General features: G+C 60.9%; 1 protein-coding gene across 21 annotated transcripts in view; it reads right to left on the bottom strand.

The window, feature by feature from the left end:
• Positions 1 to 1,863: 1,863 nt before the first annotated feature.
• TNS1 (tensin 1) overlaps positions 1,864 to 17,462 on the bottom strand; it is a 54,339-nt gene continuing 38,740 nt past the window's right edge. For 6 of the 21 annotated variants that reach the window (XM_083840560.1, XM_083840575.1, XM_083840572.1 and 3 more), the window contains 15 exons: positions 15,080 to 15,258; positions 14,705 to 14,843; positions 12,329 to 12,421; positions 11,657 to 11,692; positions 8,703 to 8,877; positions 7,729 to 8,588; positions 6,644 to 6,730; positions 6,070 to 6,201; positions 5,579 to 5,671; positions 5,203 to 5,280; positions 4,790 to 4,861; positions 4,543 to 4,711; positions 4,259 to 4,327; positions 3,937 to 3,969; positions 1,864 to 3,157 (listed from right to left, as the gene is read on the bottom strand). In XM_083840560.1, coding sequence (XP_083696686.1) covers positions 3,013 to 3,157; positions 3,937 to 3,969; positions 4,259 to 4,327; positions 4,543 to 4,711; positions 4,790 to 4,861; positions 5,203 to 5,280; positions 5,579 to 5,671; positions 6,070 to 6,201; positions 6,644 to 6,730; positions 7,729 to 8,588; positions 8,703 to 8,877; positions 11,657 to 11,692; positions 12,329 to 12,421; positions 14,705 to 14,843; positions 15,080 to 15,258 — 2,360 coding nt within the window. In that variant the 3' untranslated portion in view covers positions 1,864 to 3,012. The remainder of the gene's footprint in view (positions 3,158 to 3,936; positions 3,970 to 4,258; positions 4,328 to 4,542; positions 4,712 to 4,789; positions 4,862 to 5,202; positions 5,281 to 5,578; positions 5,672 to 6,069; positions 6,202 to 6,643; positions 6,731 to 7,728; positions 8,589 to 8,702; positions 8,878 to 11,656; positions 11,693 to 12,328; positions 12,422 to 14,704; positions 14,844 to 15,079; positions 15,259 to 17,462) is intronic. The other 15 variants (XM_083840579.1, XM_083840573.1, XM_083840565.1 and 12 more) reach the window with 7 other exon arrangements.

Below are 17,462 nucleotides of genomic sequence, written 5' to 3'. Positions count from 1 at the left end.
CACAAGCTTGGCTCTCAAATACCAAATACTGCATCGAAAAACCAAAGAAAAACCAAAGAACCTTTTCCATCCCTTTCATAAGGAAAAATATCACTGCGGTGCTGGGTCCCCACTGGCCCCAGGCAACGCGAACTGGGGACAGAAAGGGGAGCTACACCTAAGAACGTAACTTAAAAAAAAAGAGCTAAAAGAAGAAAAGTGCCTTTAAAGGTAGCTGACAAACACCCGGCTACATCATTGGAAGCTCTGTGTTAAAAAAATATATAACCATCGGGCGATTTTGCTAGTGTCCGAGGTTGGGATGCGGTGTAAATCTCTGGCTTCAGCGAGTGGGTTAGTTTGGGAGCCGTGAGAGGTCCCAGCTCGAAGCAGGCGTGATGCTGCCGGCAGGTATCTGCTGTGCTCGACATCTCTGGGGTGCTTTAATCTGCTTCCTTGTACGGGGAGGAGAGGATGAATGGGAGTTTCAAGCACCGGTTTCCGAGGCAGCAGATTAAAATAAAATTACATTATTATCATCTCTTCTCTTTCTTAGCAGTGAGAAAACGAAGTCTGAAAAATAGAGACTTTCAAAAATATATATTTATATATCTATAAACACAGTGTTTTCTCTAATTGGTTAACGGCAGGGTGAGGAGATTACGGGTGAGATCGTCTCTCGTCTCGCTTGAATTTCGCAGAAGGAGGGAATCGCTTTTGAAACACCAAAAATAATATATATATATATATATGAAAAGGTCTCCGCATCCATGCGGGCAAGGGGGAGCTGGGCGGGGGGGAAACCCCCTGGCCGCCCCCCCTTATCCCGCCGCAGTCTCGCACCCAAATCCCCGCTACGCATCCAACGCTCGCCATACGCCAGCCTCCGGCCACGCCGGCCCCCTCCGCGTGCCCACGCCGCTCGCTCTCTCGCGCACACACACACGCACACGCACGCGCCCCCGGTCACACGCATGTCACCCGCACGCCCCCCACCACCACCACGAAGTGGGGACCCCGCGCCCAACCCCAGCGTTTTTCCTCGCTCTTGGTTTGCTTTCAACGTGTTGGGTGTTATTTTGTTTCCGGGGCGGGGTGGAAGGCGGATATAATGGGGGAGATACGATGCGCAGAAAGCAATATGGCAAAAAAATAAATATTTTTGGAGTGTAAATTTAACCTTTGTTCCCCCTTAAAATTCTGTTAGCTTACAGTATTTCTTCGGTATAGCTCCTATATATATTATAGCTATCAAGGCAAGGGTGGTCCGAGGGAGGCGAGCTCGCCGGGGGGACTGCAGTACTAAGTTTCTAAATTTTGCCCCCAACAGGCTATCTGGGCCATTTTGCACTGAAACTTCTCCAGAAAAATAAAAATAAAAATGTTCTCAGCTTTTGCGTTCGCCATGCTCCTGCCCCGTGCAGAGCTGGTGGATCAGCTGCTGCCCCGCAGCCGCCGGCTCGGAGGGGATGCTCGCAGCCTGGGGCTGGGACCTCTGCTCCCCAAAACCGTGGCGCCCTGCCACAAGGGCACAGGGGCCCTTGGCCAGCAGCTCGGCTCCCAGCGAGGGCTGGCTCTCATCACAACCCCAGGCAAAGGGAAGAGCCTCAGCTGCTGCAAACCCGCCGTGCATCAGGGGGGCGCAAGCCTTCGGCCGTGGGGGAAGGCGGAGGGTGGCTCTCAGAGGACCTGCGGCCTCCCCACCGAGCCAAAGTAGCCCAGCAACTGCTGGTCCATTCCTTTCCTTTTTTTTTTTTAATACATTTTCTTCCTTCTTTTTTCTTTTTTTTTTTTTTTTAACGTGGCCTCCAAAACAAAAATGAGAAAAAGCGCCTGAGTTACTTGTAGTCATTCGCCTTTCGTGCAACTTGAACGTCCATGCAATTTAAAAACTGCTTGCACGTCTCCGAAGAGAGATAGGGCCAGCCACGGGTCCGCTGCTCTGCACAGGAAACTGTGCAAGCATCCGCTATTATTATTATTATTATTATTATTACTACAATATTTTTCTTTCTTTTTTGTTGTTGTTATGAGAACGTGTGACAGGCCGCAGGATAAGACTGCCAAAGAGGACTGGTGATGGGAGGGAAAAGGGGAAGACGGGAGAGGAGGCGACTTTCTCCACCAGCCCGGGAGGTTCCTGGGGAGCATCCTCCCACTCCCAGGCGTGGAGCAGCAGGAGCCCCACAGGTTCGGGCTGCCCAGGTACCAGCACCCCAGGAGGCGTGGAGAGGCTGCGATGCCCCTCTCCGGGTGGACTCGTGCTGCCTCACCTGTGAGCGGTGCTGGAATCTGAGCAGGCTCTGGGCCAGCTGCTGAGGTCAGCCCAAAGCCGAGTTCCCAGGGGATAAGAGGGTTTGGGATCAAGCCCTCGTATGCCCCAGAAAGGCGGCCATCAGGTTTCGGGCTCAGCGCAGAGGCTGGCAAGACCCTCCGCTGCAGCACGGCAAGGGAATGTTTCCAAGGGCATCTCCTCCGGTGTCCTGCAGACCTGTCCCACAATGCGGCAGGGCGTTACTCCTACGGGTTGCATCGAACACACAGCAGGCATGCGCCGATGAAGCTTCTTCCGTGGCTTTTGCCAGTTTGTTTCTTTTTTTTTTTTTTTTGCCAGATAGAAGATGTCAGTCATGATCCCGCGTTCGGTCCAGAGCAAACATCACCATTCGGTGCAGCCTCAGGACCGCGATGCCGAAAGCTGGAACACCTCTCACCGCCGCCTTCGCCTTGGTCACCTTCCCTGCGGTGGGACATGCACCCATGTCCCTTCCCTGTCTGGCGTGACTTCGTGGCTCTGGTACGTAGGTGCGTGGCTTAGATTCCTCTATGTGTGTGTTTGGCTTGTGTTGAGTTTTTAGGGGTTTTGTTCTTTTTTTTTTTTTCGTTGCTGTTGTTTGCTGTTTTCCTCCAAAATTCCAACCCTTTCCCCCCCCCCGATTCACTTCCCTCTCCCACAATGCACTTCCTCACACTCCTTCTCGGATCAGCTCCAAGTCCTTCTCCAAAATTCAAGAATCACCCGCGAGCACCGGCTCATCTTTTCTGGCCGGAGCCAAGCATGACTCTGGAGACAAAGTTGACGATGGCTGCAGCCGGCTGGTCCGGGTCCAGCTCCGCGAAGAGGTGGCAGACGTTGTCCGTGGTGCTCCCTTGCTTCCTGGCCACGAAGCCGAAGAGCCTGGGTAGGGAAAAGGAGAGAGGTTTGCCAGTGTTCCTCACCCAAGGGACACCACCACCCTCTTCCAGCAAGCCATGTCCACCTTCCCCTCTCCAACATCCACCTCCCATGGCCTGGAGTGAGATATCCTATGCCCCAACAGCCTCCTCTTCCCCTTGCTGTAGTTCCTTTGAAGACCAGCTTTCCACCTTCTCTTGGCCAAACCCTCCTTGCCCTGAGCACGCCCACCACCGTCCCCAAACCGTCCCCAAGGAGGGACCTTGGGGTATGCAAGTGAGCTGGAAAGGCCACGCGGGGACACGGGGCGTGCAGACCCACACGCTCCTGCCCACAAAGCTGGATGAGGCCATGTGGTTATTTCCGTCAGTCTCTCCCCCAGTAAAGAAAATGTCTTTTTTTTTTTTTTTTTAATTAGAACATGCAAACTCAAGTTATAAATACAGGGGAACAGAATGTGAGACAGGCCCAGGCTGCGGCGTTTCTAATTGGAGAGGGGAAATATCTCAGCAGCTGGACATCCTAATAAAAACCCCTTCGCTAACACAATGGCTAAAATTAGTGGGATTTAACCCCTGGAACTGGGCTCAGCTCCTGGGGCTGTGCTCTCGTGCTTGGGTGAAATGTTCCTGCAGCAAGGAGGCGAGCCCATCCCTCGGGTGACCATGGGGCCACCAGGCACGGGGCATCCCCCAGGCAGGTGCTCCTGGGGGTGATGCTCACACAGCGGTAGGACCCGCCCCAACAGCGGCCGTGAGGAATCGAGCACAGCAAGCACTTACTTGGCTGGGCCACTGCCGTCAGTTTTAGTCCACCTGCAAGGAGAAGAGGAGGTGTGAGGGATGGTGCCTCCTGCACAGCACAGAGACAGAGCCCTACCGCTACCCGATGCACCTCTTCCCCAGCATGAAGGTGTTTGTGGACACCAAGAAGTCACCAGGAGAAGCTGGTGTTTGCCCAGGGTATCCACGGGGACCCTCAATCGCTGCCCTCCTCAGGAGCAAGGAGGGCAGAGCAAGCAGAGCCCCTGCTCCAAGCAGCCTGGGAGCCTGGGGGAGGGAAATGGGCAGGGGACACGCGCTCCCCACGCGTTAGGGCACCTACTTTCGTTCCTGGGGGTCCAGGTCACAGAAGGTGACGGTGTTGAGAGGGTAGTGCCGTCGGAAGAACAACCTGAAACACAAGGCAGGGATGTTATGGCCAGCGAGCCCCCCATCTCTGCCCATCACAGCCACCCCAGTTGTCCCCTGGGCATCCGAGGACTGCTCCATGACCAGGCTCACGCCACCCCGGGGATGTCCTTCACCAGCACGCTCCCAGTGGGACACGCACACCCCACGTGTGCCCGGGTTTTGGGGACATGGGGAGATGTTGGCGGGGGCTCTTACTTCCTCTGGTTGTCAGTTAAGGTGATGCCTTGCGCGGAGACTTTGAAGTGGACGATCGTTGCAGTGGGCGTGGGGTCGGCCACCAGCGTCTCGGCTACAGCCTTGGAGATGGCCTGGGGGCCCGTGAGCGACTCCATCTCCACCGAATTGATGAAGAGCACATTGCAGGCTGGAGGAGGAGAAGCAGGCGTGGGGTCAGCCACTGCCCCGGGCTGCATTCGCCTCACTGCAGCCTCTCTCTACTCACCCGCACCCTGTTTGAGAAGGTCTGTGGCCGAGTTGGTGGCGGATGCGGCGTCTTTCTTTTCCTCCATGGGATCTAGAAGAGATGGGACGTTACTGCTGCTCCCTGCTTGGAAACCCACCAGGCGGTGGGCGCAGATGCACTATCCCCTTTCCAGCTGCTGAGCATCAGGTGCCAGTGCTGATGGGGCACCAGGGATAAAGGGTAAAACCCAGCCTGGCTCTGAACCAGCTGAGCGCAGGAACCAGCGGGAGGCACAGCCCGTAGCACAGAGAGGAGAGGGGTATGTCCCCAAGGACTGGCCCCACTGGGCAAACACAGCCCCGAGCGTGGCTTCTGGCTGGCAGGGAAGCCCCCAGCACACCCCAAGTGGCAGAGGGGCAATGGCACCCCATGCTGCTGGCCGTGGCTCTTACCTCGGTCGGGAATGACCAGCTTGCAGGGCAGGGCCAAGGGCATGATGGAGTGCTGGTAGACCAGAGCCGAGAGGCAGCCTGGGGAGAGAGGGAGACAGTCAGCACGGGGCTGGGGACACGCGTTTCCCCAGCACAGGAGCCTGCCCAGGCCGTTACTCTGGGTACAGGACCACATGGGGCATTTCCTCTTCCTGAAGCCACCATGCCCACAGGGACTTATCTTCACCCTGCCCAGCATCATCCCTTGTCCTCTTCTTGCTCTGCCCCCAGGAAGCTGGGGCAGGGGCTCTCCCAGACACCTGATTGCTCTGCTCGGACAGCCCAGCAAAGGAAAGGCTTCCAAACGGCTGGGTGGGAACCACACCTGGGCACTCACCAAAATTAGGCTCGTTGGGGCATCCTTTTAGTTTCACACCCCGCGGGCTGGTCTCGATGAGGAAATGTCTCACCAGCTCGTTGGTGATGTCTCCTGGGAAGAGACAGGACATTGTCACACCAGAGCCACCCTCCTCCTCCTCCTCCCCTCGCCATCCCACTGCAATCCCCCAGGGAAACCAGTGCTCCGGCTCACCCCCAGCTCAAGGGAGGGCTCTCCACCACCCTGCACACCCTCCTGGAATCAGATCCTTTGCACTGGGTCTACCCCAAGCCATGGTGCTGGGGGGCTGGGGAGGCTATGCCAGTTTTGCCATGCCAAAGCCCAGCTGCAGATGTCCCCCCGAGGCTGGCAGGGGCTGGGAGGGAGGGATGCTGCCGCATCAGCGCATACTCAAGGGCACGTCTGGCTCAGCAGAGCCAGCTGCCCGCTTGTCCGGGGCTGAACAATAGCAAGCATCCCGGCGTGGGAAGCAGGAGGGCACACAATACCTTTCTTGTTCTGCTGCATGACCGTGGGAGGCGGGGAGGCTACTTTCATGGCGAGGCCGTAGGCTCCCCGGAAGGAGTGGCTGTCCCGGATGATGAAAGCCCCCGGCTCCCTGTCCTTCAGCAGCGCGATGGCTGTGGGAGAGAAGGGCAGACCTGAGACCTGGCACAGCCAGAGGCAGAGTGCCCTCCCAAACCAGCGGCGTGTGTCGGGACAGGCTGCCCACACTGGGCACCGTGACGTTACCATCAACCCTGCACGTCTGGGTTGGGGTTCAAGTGGGTCTGTGGCCAGGAAGGGGCACATCTCACCCTTCTCAGTGCAAGGTTTGCGTCCCGAAGGGCACAGCCCCATTGGGTGCTGCGGGAACCAGCGCTCCTGCACTGGTTGGGAGCCCACATTACACATGCCAACAGCTGAGCCGGGCTCCATCCACAGTGTTTCACTCCTAACCCAGCCCCTAAGGGAAACCCTCGCCAAACCCCACAGTGCTGCAGCTCTCTCAGCCCCAGGCACACCCCAGCTCCCGAATGTAGCTCACCCTACCGAGTCCTTCATCCCGTGCCATCTACGCACCTTGCTCCCTGGAGATCTCCGGCTTGTACCAGTACTTGGAAGTGTCCTGCACAAACTTGACGTTGGCACGAGTCTCGGGGCTGATGTCTGCAGGAAGGGAAGAAGGGGAGACAAGAAATCAAAAATCAAAAGAGGCTGTATCTAAAACCCCGCCTGAGTTTTCAGCAAATCCTGCCTGCAAAGCAGCATGGTTGGTTGATCTTGGAGAGTATTGGTATCTTCACGTCCTTTCAGCCCCAGCACTTTGCGTTAACCTACTGCTCCGTACAGGGGCAGGTTGGGCTTCACCTGGAGCACATGGGGCCCCTGGGCATGTATAGCTCACCCTGGGGCCTCGAAGGGCTGGGAAGAGCCCCTCGGCCCCACAGGCAGAGACAAAACAGGAGTTCAACATTTAAAATGGAGCTGGCCCTTCACGATCCAGGCCTATGGCTTCACCCCAGCGCTCCCAGTTCCGAGGTCCCCACTCCTATGATGGCTCCCAGCCACCAAAAGTCACGGGGCTGGCGCGGGCGCCAGCGAGCCCACAAAGGGCCACCTGCTTGGCAGCCAAACCGGAGCAGCAGCCGGAGCCGCGGCTGCCCTGGCGCTTTATTCCCCGGCTCCTATCAGCCCGATCTTGGCGTCACGGAGGCGTCTCGTAACGGGAGCAGGGGACAGCGCTTCAGGCACAGCAGCACGCAGGGCACGGCACCCCTTTGGAAATGAGGAGGGGGCACGGAGCACGGCCCCGGGGCCTCCCCAGGGCGCAAACGCCAGGAACGGGGCCGGGAGGTCGGCGCGTCCCCACGGCGGAGAAAAGCCAGGCGGATGCGAGCTGCCTCCGGGAGCTTTGATCTTCCCTGTACACAAATCCCCGCGCTGTTTACGCCAGCACGATGGTCCTGGTGCCGAGCCGGTATTTTTCCTGTTTGTATTCACTGGTTTTGAAAAGCAGAAAAAGCAGGAAATGGCCACAGCCCCGGCAGTGCCGCGGGTTTGCAGACAGACAGGAGTAAATCAGGACACAACCCCTTCCTCGTGGGACGCAGAAGAGAAGGGGACAGGGGATGGCGAGGAGCCAGGGCGGCGACGGCATCGCTCACCTGGCATGGAAAACTTGGAGAAATCCGGCAGGGTGTGGGAGAAGGCCACGGCGCTGCCGCTGCTGGGGCTGGACATGCCGCTGGAGAGAGGCGAGGAGGCCTTGCCGTTGACGGTGGCGTAGTTGGGCAGGCTGTTGGAGCGCTCCCCGGCCGACATCCGCCTCTTCTCGGGCAGCGCCGGCTGCGGCGTGGGGCTGCCCTGCCGGTAGGCGGCCGAGTCTGGCGAGGAGGAGTGCGGCGTGCTGGTGCCCGGGTAGTACGCCGGCGAGACGGGGAAGGACGGCGTGGAGGGAGGCTGGTAGCCGGACGAGCTGCTCTGCCGGGACAGCGTCGGGCGCCTCTCCTCTGGGCTGGAGTAGCCGTACACGGGGCTGCCTGGCGGCACGGCCGCCGCCACCTGATGCCGGGCGAGGCTGGGGCTCCCCGGCGGCACGGCCAGGTTGCCGTGGGGGGCCACGGCATGCCGGCCCAGCCCGGGGCTGCCAGGAGCGCCGCCGACAGCGGGGTTGACGGCTCTTCGCCCAAAGCCGGGGCTGGGAGGCGTGTTGGTGGCCACTGTCCGGTGGAGGGTGCGGGGGCTCCCCGGCAGCGCGTGGACACCCACCACGCTGACCTGCTGCTGCGGCCGGGTTTGGGGGTCCGGCTGGAAGCCGGCTCGGCCGTCGGGGTACTCGGGGCTGGCGTAGAGCGAGGCCGGGGTGGCCGCTTGGAAGGATGACGGAGACGAGGTTTGGTAGCTGCTGTGAGCAGAGGGCATCTGGGAGACGACGGGCGACCGGTACGCTGGCTCGGCCGCGGCGTGGGGAGGCGTCACCGTGCCGTGGGGGCTGCCCTCTGAGGGGTAGCTGTGGAGGGAGGCACTGGGGAGAGATGGAGAGGAGGATTCAGCCCCATGGCGGTTCCCACTGCTGGCTGGCACCCCTCCTCCAAGCACACAGAGGGAACCCGAGGCACGGCACCAGCAGGCTGCTTACCCGTCCACGCTGTGAATGGGGCTGCTGGTGGAGACGGGACTGGGGGCGGTGAAGGAGTTGCCGAATGCGCCGTTCCTGGCGGGCACCTCCAGGCCCCCGGGCTGGGCAGCCGGCAGGGTCCCCCCCCTGCCCGTCGTGGCCGTCCGGGCCACCGACTCGACATAGCTCCTGGGCTCTGCAGAGAAAGAGAAGGGGAAAGGGATGAGCCGACAGCTCACGCAGCCGTGGGGCCGTGCCCTTATCCCCATTTCAGCCAGGGAAAGTGCCTGAGCTAAGTTCCTCCAGCTGTGCATTTCCCCCCATCCCCTGGGGGCTGTGCAGGAACGTCTGGCTCAGCTGGGCCTTAAGGTTGCTCCGAGGCGTGCTGAAGACCTTGGGCACAGGGAGGGGTGGTTGTACCCACCCCTTTCCCCAAAGGGACCCGAGCACGCAGGGCCGGCACGACGCTGCCTCGCTCGGTGCCACGCCACGGCCCCTCCGCCCTGCTCTGAATCAGTGTCCCTGCCCGGCCAGGATGCCACACGGCACACGGCGTGCTCCGTGCTCATCCTCAGCCCCTAAAAATAGAGCTGGCGACACAGCCCAGCCTGCGCTGACTCACGGGGGGGACGGAGGGTGATGTCCCACACAGCCCACCTCTCCCAGCCACCTCCAGCAGTGGAGACCAGAGAGCAGCTCCAGCTATTTCCACTGAGGCATCCAGCGCTTTCCCCAATCCCCGCTTGGAACTGCAGCCCGTGAGCACTCCCAACAAAAGCAATTTTCCTTTGGAGACGCCGAGCTGTCCCGTGCCAGGAGCAGCCGTCACCCCGGCCCTCCCTCCTTGCCTCCTCCCTTTCCCCACGAGTTTCTCCCCCGGTTTTGGTGTGAAGCAGGGGGGGGGAACCGATGGGGTCCATCCCTAGCAATGCTCCGGGAGCACCCCAAGGGAGATTCGCTGGCACACAGCGCTTTGGGCCGGGCGTCCTTGCAGTTCCCCGGCTCCAACAGCTCCTTGCAGGGCCGGCTCCAGGCTGGCCGTGCCCGAGGCAGCTCCGCAGCAGTAATTAGCATTACAAACATTATTATTATTATTAGTCATAACAGTCAGGCTCTGGCTATGCCCGCAGGCAAGACGGCCTCACTGACAGCCAGCAAGGCCAACGCACAGCTCTGTGCTCGGGGCTGCAAGGAAAAAGACAGGCACGGGTCCCCCTGAGCCTCCCCACGTCTCTGTGCAAGCGTCCCCTCCGCCTGCAGACACGGGAGGAGGAATCGATCCCGTGGGGCTGCTCTCCCTGCCCAGCCCTTCTCAACCACCCCAGGAAAGAGCTGAGCCAAAAACAGAGCGAGGACGTCAGAGGGGGCCGAGCACCCGGCAGGACACGCGGTCAGAGCGACAGGGACAAGGCAGTGCCCAGGGGGACATCCAGGGCAGCTGCAAGAAACACATCGCCGCTTGGGCAATTAAATTAATTTCACAGCTACTCACATCTCCCACCCGTCTCCCCACCCCAGCCTAAAATTAGCCAGACAGCACATATGAGTCAGCCTGCAAGAGGTTAAGACAGAACGGCTGCAAAAATACCAGCCCCTCCTGCAAACGGGGAGGCTGAAACAGGGCAGGGGCAGGGGCTCGGGGACAAGGGCAGTGGGGGGAGAGCCCACGTGCAAGCATGGGTGTGTGCTACAGCGACGTGTGCCACCGCAGGCACGTGCTTGAGTTGTTTGGTTCAACACAGGGAAAAAAAATACTGGGAAGATTCAAGCGGGATTTTTTTTTTTTTTAGGTTGAAAACTCAGATCTTGCCTCCTGGTGTTTTCTTGGAAGAGGCTGTGGAGACGGGAAGGCAGCGGGGGAATGGAGAGGCTGTGAGTCACCGGGGGGCAGGCGGCGATTCGGGAACCCCGAACCCGAGCAGGGCCATGCTCCTGCCAAAAACACACAGCCCTGTGCCTGTGCTGGGCTCTTTTAAAGCTGTCTTAAAGCCTGCCCAGAGGTCGCAGCCAGCCCCGAGCTCCAGCACTGCCAGAGCATCCCCGCAGCCCAGTCCCAGGGATGGGGAGGACCTGAGCAGAGCCCCCCAGTCCCAGTGGGATGGAGACCCCCGTGGGGCACACAGCTGTGTGCTGAGGGTGCCCTGCACTCAGAGTAGCTGCTGATGGGGCTGCATCCTCCCCAGCCAATGCCCACTGACTCTTTTCTCAGCTTTTGAGTGGCACAGCCTGCCTGATACATCTCCTGACTGGGGGATCCCGGTCCCAACCCGGGCACCTCCGGGACCTCACAGCTAAGTGCCGGGATGGTCACAGGCATCCCCTACTCCCGTGTGTGGAGCAAACAAATGGGAAAATACAAGGCTGCTGCCCATGGGTAGCCGCTGCCTGAGCCCTCAGGCTCTCCAAAGCTGGTAGTCTGAGCTCCTGAGGGTCTGGTGGGAAGGAGAGGGCTTGGGGGAAAAAGCCTGGTTTTATCCCAGCTTTTCTTCCTCTGGTGTATCCAAGAAGCCATCACTGAAAAACTGGCTCTGGAAACAGAACATTTGTGTTGTTTTCCTCAAGCAAACACTTTCTCTGGTGTTACACAACGTTCAGGTTGGGGTTATTTGCCTGTTGAGGAACTCCGAGGGAAAAACTCTGGCGGAGCTGCAGGAAGCACAGCAAACACACGGAGAAGAGCCATCCTCTCCCTGGGAAGGATCTTGAACAAATAGCTACCCAACCTGGCCCCGAGGGCCCAAAGTTTCATTAAAGAAGAAAGCACCACCCAACGACTGCTAGATAGCAGGAGGCACACAGGGGAGCTGCGGGTGCCCTGTTCCCTGGCCAGGGGCCACCCCGGAGCTCGCAGCACCCCCACTGTGGGCACCTGGGCACCCACGGCCAGACCAGGGCATCCTCAGGTGCTCTGAGTGTTGGGCATGGGCAGCTAGATGAGCAGGGAAGAGAGACAGAGAAGGAAAAGCCTTCCTTACCTTCTTCAGAGGCAGCTCCCGCCTCCCCTTCTAGCTCTGAGAGATGGAGGGGGGCAGAGATGGAAGAGAGGCGTGAGACAGAGAGAAAGAGAAATCCGAGTTAAGCAGCTTTGTCTTGCTTAGACAGCACACACAGAGAGCGAAGGAGAGCCCCACGCCTTCCCAGTCCCGGCCTCAGACATCTCCAGCGCCCAACCTGGGCACCCCAGAGATGATGTCCAGACCCCAGGCTCGGGGTGGGGACGAGGGAACAGCCCAGCGAGGAGCCACCACGAAGGGCTGCTCCCAGAAACCCAGCAAGCAGCAAAAAAGAAGACAGGGACCGCTCTCCGGGATGGAGAGGGCTCTGGATACTGTTCTGGCTGACAGGCCTGGATGGCGGGGCTGCAAACCCAGCTGCGCTGGGAGGAGAAAGGATGAAAGGAGGAGGGAGGAAGAAGGGTGAGGAAGAGCCAGGACCTTGACGTTTTCCAGCCTCCACCACCAGAGCCTCCCCTGCTGGGAGGTTGCTCAGCACATCCCCATATCCCGACGGGAAGCGACAAGGTCCCCAGAGCCACCTGGCCAAAACAGGGAGGCAGAAGCGCCTCCTCCAGCCAAGGGACCCTCCCAGGGGTGTCCTCATGGATGTCCCCTGGAAAAAACCACCCTCAGCCCCTGCCCTGCACTCACCTCCCACCGGGTGCAGCAGGATCTCGGCCGGGTTATGGGGTTTCAGCCCCAGCGCTGAGAGCGGGGTCTTGGCCAGGCCGGGCGGAGAGCGCACTGTCGGCACCGGGGAGGGAAACAAGAGCATTAAAGGGGGATGAAGCTGCACAAGGGCTGGAGCTGTCGCTGCCCTGGATGCCAGCCCCATCCCACCCGCCAGCTGCAGTCGGGGGCTGCCAGGAAGAGGAGATGCCCCCGTTTGAAGCGGCACCCCGGGGAGCAGCACCAATCCCCACCTCCACCTGAGGACGCACAAAGGGCAGCGCACAAGCAGCCTGCCCCATTTTAGGGTTGGCAGGACAGAAAGTGGGCAATCCCCAGCAGGGCAGGCCCAGACCCCATCTCTCAACATTGTCCCCATAAGGGAATGGTCCCACCATAGGCATGGAGCCTCCTTCCTCGCCCCATTTCCCCCCCAGCTCTCCCACCCGATCAGCCCCCTGTGCCGATCCCCACGCCTGGCTGAGCTGGGCTGTCCCAGCGCATCTTGTTGCTCCCACAAAGAGGGCAGCAGGACCGCCAAAAACCCCACTCCCCCCAGAACAGCTCGACGGGCAGGTGAGGATGTTCGCACAGAGCACGTTCCCCGAGGGGTGGCAACGCACAGGTGAGCTCTGTACCTCCGTGCCCATACATACATACCCGGGGAGCCGCCTATGCATGTATGGCGATGGCATGGTTATAGGGTGACGAGGATTCGTAAGGCATGGCTGCACCTCCCGTCCCCTCCTGCCCCACGGGTCTGACCCGTCGCCCTGATGCTGTGTTTCAGCAGCACCATGAGCAGCCCCGCTTGCCAGCCCCCTGGAGACACCTCCAGGATTCATCTCGGGACTCGCTCCTCCGTCAGCATCTGAGCACCCCGACTCGCAGCAGGGGTGCCGGGAGGCGGGGGGTGGTGGGAAAGCCAAACCCCCTGAGGCCACGTCCTCGGAGCAGCCTCAGGCTGGAGCAGCCAAGTCACTGGGAAACCAAGCGAGGGAGAGAGGGCAGCGCGCTGCCCGGCCCCGGCAGGTGGCTGATTTCCCTTAAATCTGATTTCCCTAAATCTGATTGCCCTAAACCTGGTCCCGTGCCACTGCCAGCTAACAAACTGCGGGGTCCCGCTGGGACCAGGAATTCCCTGGCACAGCGCTGTCCCCATGGAGGAGAACGGCTCCTGCATCCCCCCTGGGGACACCATAGTGAAGCCTGAAAGCTTCAGCTTCACACCTCCTGCTTGGCTAGCGCCGGATAAGAAACGCTGCCCCCAGGCCACGTCCCCGCCAGGCTGTTCTGTCACCTCTGTGAGTGACTCATCCCCAAAATGAGCCGCTGTCCCTCTGCCAAGGAGCTGCTGCTCCGGCCGGAGCTCTCGGGTCTCCCAGGAACAAGGGAGCCATTTCCGAGCTGCCAAATGCCCCGGGGATGCTCCCACCCTCGGGTCACCGCATCCCGTGGAACGGGGCTCGGGCTTCAGCGCGCTGCAGGGGACAGACAGCAGCACCGCAGGGGAACCAGCCTGAGCTGCAAGGGGCAGGTGGCCCTGCGGCCACCAGCGCTGCCAGCTGGGACCAGGACGTGGGACCAGAGGCGAGCCCGAGCATCCCCAGCCCGAGAGCATCCCTCTGCGTTCAGCCTACAGGTGGTTTTTTGGGGGGGGCCATAGGGAGGCTGACAACTTTCCGATGGGTTTCCCAGCTGACCGGCTGCTCCGTGGCACCGATCCAGCCCATGAGGTCGCACATCAGGGCTTGCCACCGGACCCAGTCACACAAACCCGGTCCCCACAAACCCACCACGACTGCACAGCCGGGGTTAGTCAGAAAGGAGCCAGGGGAGCAGAGACAGACCGCAAGCAAAGTCCCACGCTGGCACCTCCCTGCTCTGTGGCCCCCCTGCCCTGGGAATAGCAAGTGAGAAGTGGATCAGCATGCGAGGGGTCGCCCCGAGACCCTGCTCCTGTCTGCGCCTCCTTCTCCCCTGTTCACCTGCCCTACAGCAGCACCGCTGCCCTTCTGCCACGCCAGTAGGGAAGATGGGGAGGTGCAGGAAGGGGATGGGGCAAAATGACGCTGCCTTTCAGACCCTGCCTCTCTCCTCATCCCGCTTCGTGATCCCTTTTGGAGAAACACCCCAGCGAGCGGAGGATGGGGAAAAGCCAAGAGGACGGTGCCAAGCGTGGGATGCGGGTGGCAGCGTGGAGAGGTGGGATGCGAAGGAGAGAGGAGGAGGGAGAGGAGGAGTGATTATCGTGGCGGTGGGTGTGTGGAGCCCGGAGCTGTCTGACCCTTGGCGAATTTCTGGCTTGACAAGAGCCACCCACCAAGCCCCTCAGCCTCCCGGAGCCGCGGCACTTACGGGGGTCAGAGTAAGGGGTTTGTGGCGAGACGGGGAAGGCTGGGGTGGGGGGAGAAATCTCACCGCCGCCGGAGGTTGGGCTGCTGGGGGAGGCACCGTCCATCTCCTCGAAGGCTTCCTTGTAGCTGTGGAGGTGAGGCTGGGGGGAGAGCGGGATAAAGGGTTGGCCCCATCCATACAACGGGCACAAACCTCCGGGACCCGCCCCCCCCCGGAGGAGGAAAGCTTTCACCTCCTCCCTGCTAACCAAAAAGCAGCATTAATCCCCAGTAATGCTGCGGAGGCCACAAGTCCCAGAGGCACCTCCAAGCCTTCCCCCTCCCTGGAGGCAGCCTTTCCCCGCCAGCCTCCCCAGCAGCGGTACCCCTTGCACACCTCCTTGGGCCTCCCTCCGGGGTTGGCTGCGATGGTGCTGACCACCTCGGGCGAGAGGACGGTGGGGCTGCGGGGCGAGCTGGGCTCCGGCGAGCTCTTCTCATAGTGGCTGTCGCTGGGGGTTCGCCGTCGGGCAGGGACGGCGCTCTCCTCCGGGGGCTTCTCCCGGGACTGCACCCCTGCGGGCAAGCACAGGGCGGGAGGGCGGTGAGGAGGGGCCAGCGGGATGGGGACCAGTGGGAGATGCTCCGGGGCTGATCCGAGAGGGTCTGGAAAAGGGGGAGCTGCCCGGCAGAGGTGGCAGCTTCAGCACTCACCTGCTCCTGTCCCATAGCAGCACCAAACCCCTGGCCCAGCTGCTTTTAAGCTGGCTCAGATCTGCTCGACAGCAGTGGCACAGGGACAAGGGAAAAAAAGCAAGCCAGGGTTGTGGCTAGTGGCCGGCTCGTTGCGTTAGCCCTACCAAGCACCACAAGCCCTGAGCTCGGGGACAGAGCATCCCCCAGCAGCGGGTGTGAGGGGTGCGAGCATCCTGCGAGCATCCTGTGAGCATCCTGCGAGCAGCCTGGGGAGCCAGCCCCGCCAGCGAGGAGAAGGGGACGCTGCTCAGCAGAGCGCTCGGGGTCTTGCAGAGCAGACAAAGAGAAGGGAGCAAGTCACCGCGGGTTTGTGCTGGCTGCCCGGGTCTGGGTAGGTCACACCAGTGATCCCAGTGGGCTGGGAGAAAGCTGAGGAATGGGGGCAGAGGTACAGGTGACAGCACCGTCCCCTCCGCCTTTCCCATGCGCCCTGCTAAGAGGCGTCGCGGCGGCGAAGAAGAAAAAAAAAAAAGTGAGAGAAAAGGAAAAAAAAAAAAAATAAAGAAAGAGGCCAGCAACACGCTCCAGGAAATGCACTTCTCAAACACCAACTCCTTTCCCACGGGCTCGCAGAGGACGACCGGCCATCAGCTGCTTCCCCTGCCCTGCAGGGCTCCGCGCGGGACCGGCACCTCGCACCCACTGACCTCTCCTCCATCCACCCCTGTGCCTGCTCAGCGCCACGGATGCGGCCTCACAGCTCCGCTGGCAGCGAGGGAGGGAGAGAAGGAGGGAGGGAGGGAGGGAGGGAGGTGGCCCGGGTGCATTTCGAACTAATCAGCGCAGTTAATGGCAGCAACAATAAAATCACCGCTCTGGGGAGCAGCGGCCCGGCTGAGAGGCGGGGGACGCGAGCCAACGGGGCTGGCTCGAGCCGCGGAGGCGGCCTGGAAAATTCCACTAAGAGCAGCTTTGAAACACAACTCCCCGATCCCTTCTGCAGGTGCTCGGGGGCCGGCAGCTAAAAGAGACGTTGGTGGGGACGGGGTGGGGGGGGACCTGGAGGGTCTCCGGGAAGCCGTGCGGCAGGCGAGAGCGTGGTGAAGGGCCACCCCAAACCTTTTGCCCTGCTCCTTGCATCGCAGAGAGACAGAGGCTGGGCTCCTCCACTCGCTCACGCCTGCACTGGTTGGCTTTTTTAATTTGGGGAGCGCATTGCACCCCGGGGCTGTGTTCCCCAGTTGTGCTGTGCCGGGGTGTCCCCAGGTCCCCAGGCTGCGGCGGGGGACAAGGGGCGGCACGGGGCCAGCCCCTGTGGCCAAGCTCCTGCCCCAGTGCCCAGGACACCCGGCAGCTCACGGGATTTTCGCTGCTCCGCTCCCCAGAAATGGAAAACAGACGGGGACGGCAGGGAGGGGAGGGAGGAGGGGAAAAAAGGGACTCATTGTTCGGGCGCGGAGAGTGGGAAACTTCACAGGCTGCTCGGAGCGAAGCCTGGAGGAAACCCAGGCTCCGCGCACAGCCTCGCCGACCCCCAGGTGATTTATGTGCTGGAAACTACGCCTGAAAAGTAAACCCTTCTCTCCCCCCATGCTGTGCCCCCTTGCAGATGTACAGCCCGGCTCAGCCGAGCACCAGCTCCCCAAGGACGCCTCGCCGGGCCGCGGGAGCGGGGTGTCCCCGTGACGGCGCACCCAGAGCGGCCAAACTGGGGGACAGCAGCATCCCACACCGCCACCCCTTCCCCAAGCTCCCCCCCTCTCCGTCCTGGGGTGCCTCATGGATGTTACCACCTATGTTTCACCCCAAAAAAGCACTGCAAGGCTGACGCACCGTCCCTGCTGCAAGCCGCGTGCTTCAGGGTGCGCCTCCAATTTCCCAACCCATCCCTGGATGAATTCAGGGCCACACCACGGACCAGAGCCCAGCCCGGCTGGGGACAACCCCAGGAGCATTTCGGTCACATTACCCTGTGCCAAGGACTTGGAGGCTTCAAACCTCTTCAATCCTCCTGGGGAGAAACCCAAAGCAGGGAGAGAAGGTGACCCAGAGACCTGGAGAGCCCAGCTCTCCTCTGCCAGCCC

The sequence above is a fragment of the Anser anser genome (assembly GCF_964211835.1).
Source record: "Anser anser genome assembly, chromosome: 6".
Taxonomy (NCBI): Eukaryota; Metazoa; Chordata; class Aves; order Anseriformes; family Anatidae; genus Anser; species Anser anser.
Note: the sequence above shows the minus strand (reverse complement) of the source record. Positions and strands in the feature narration are given on the sequence as shown.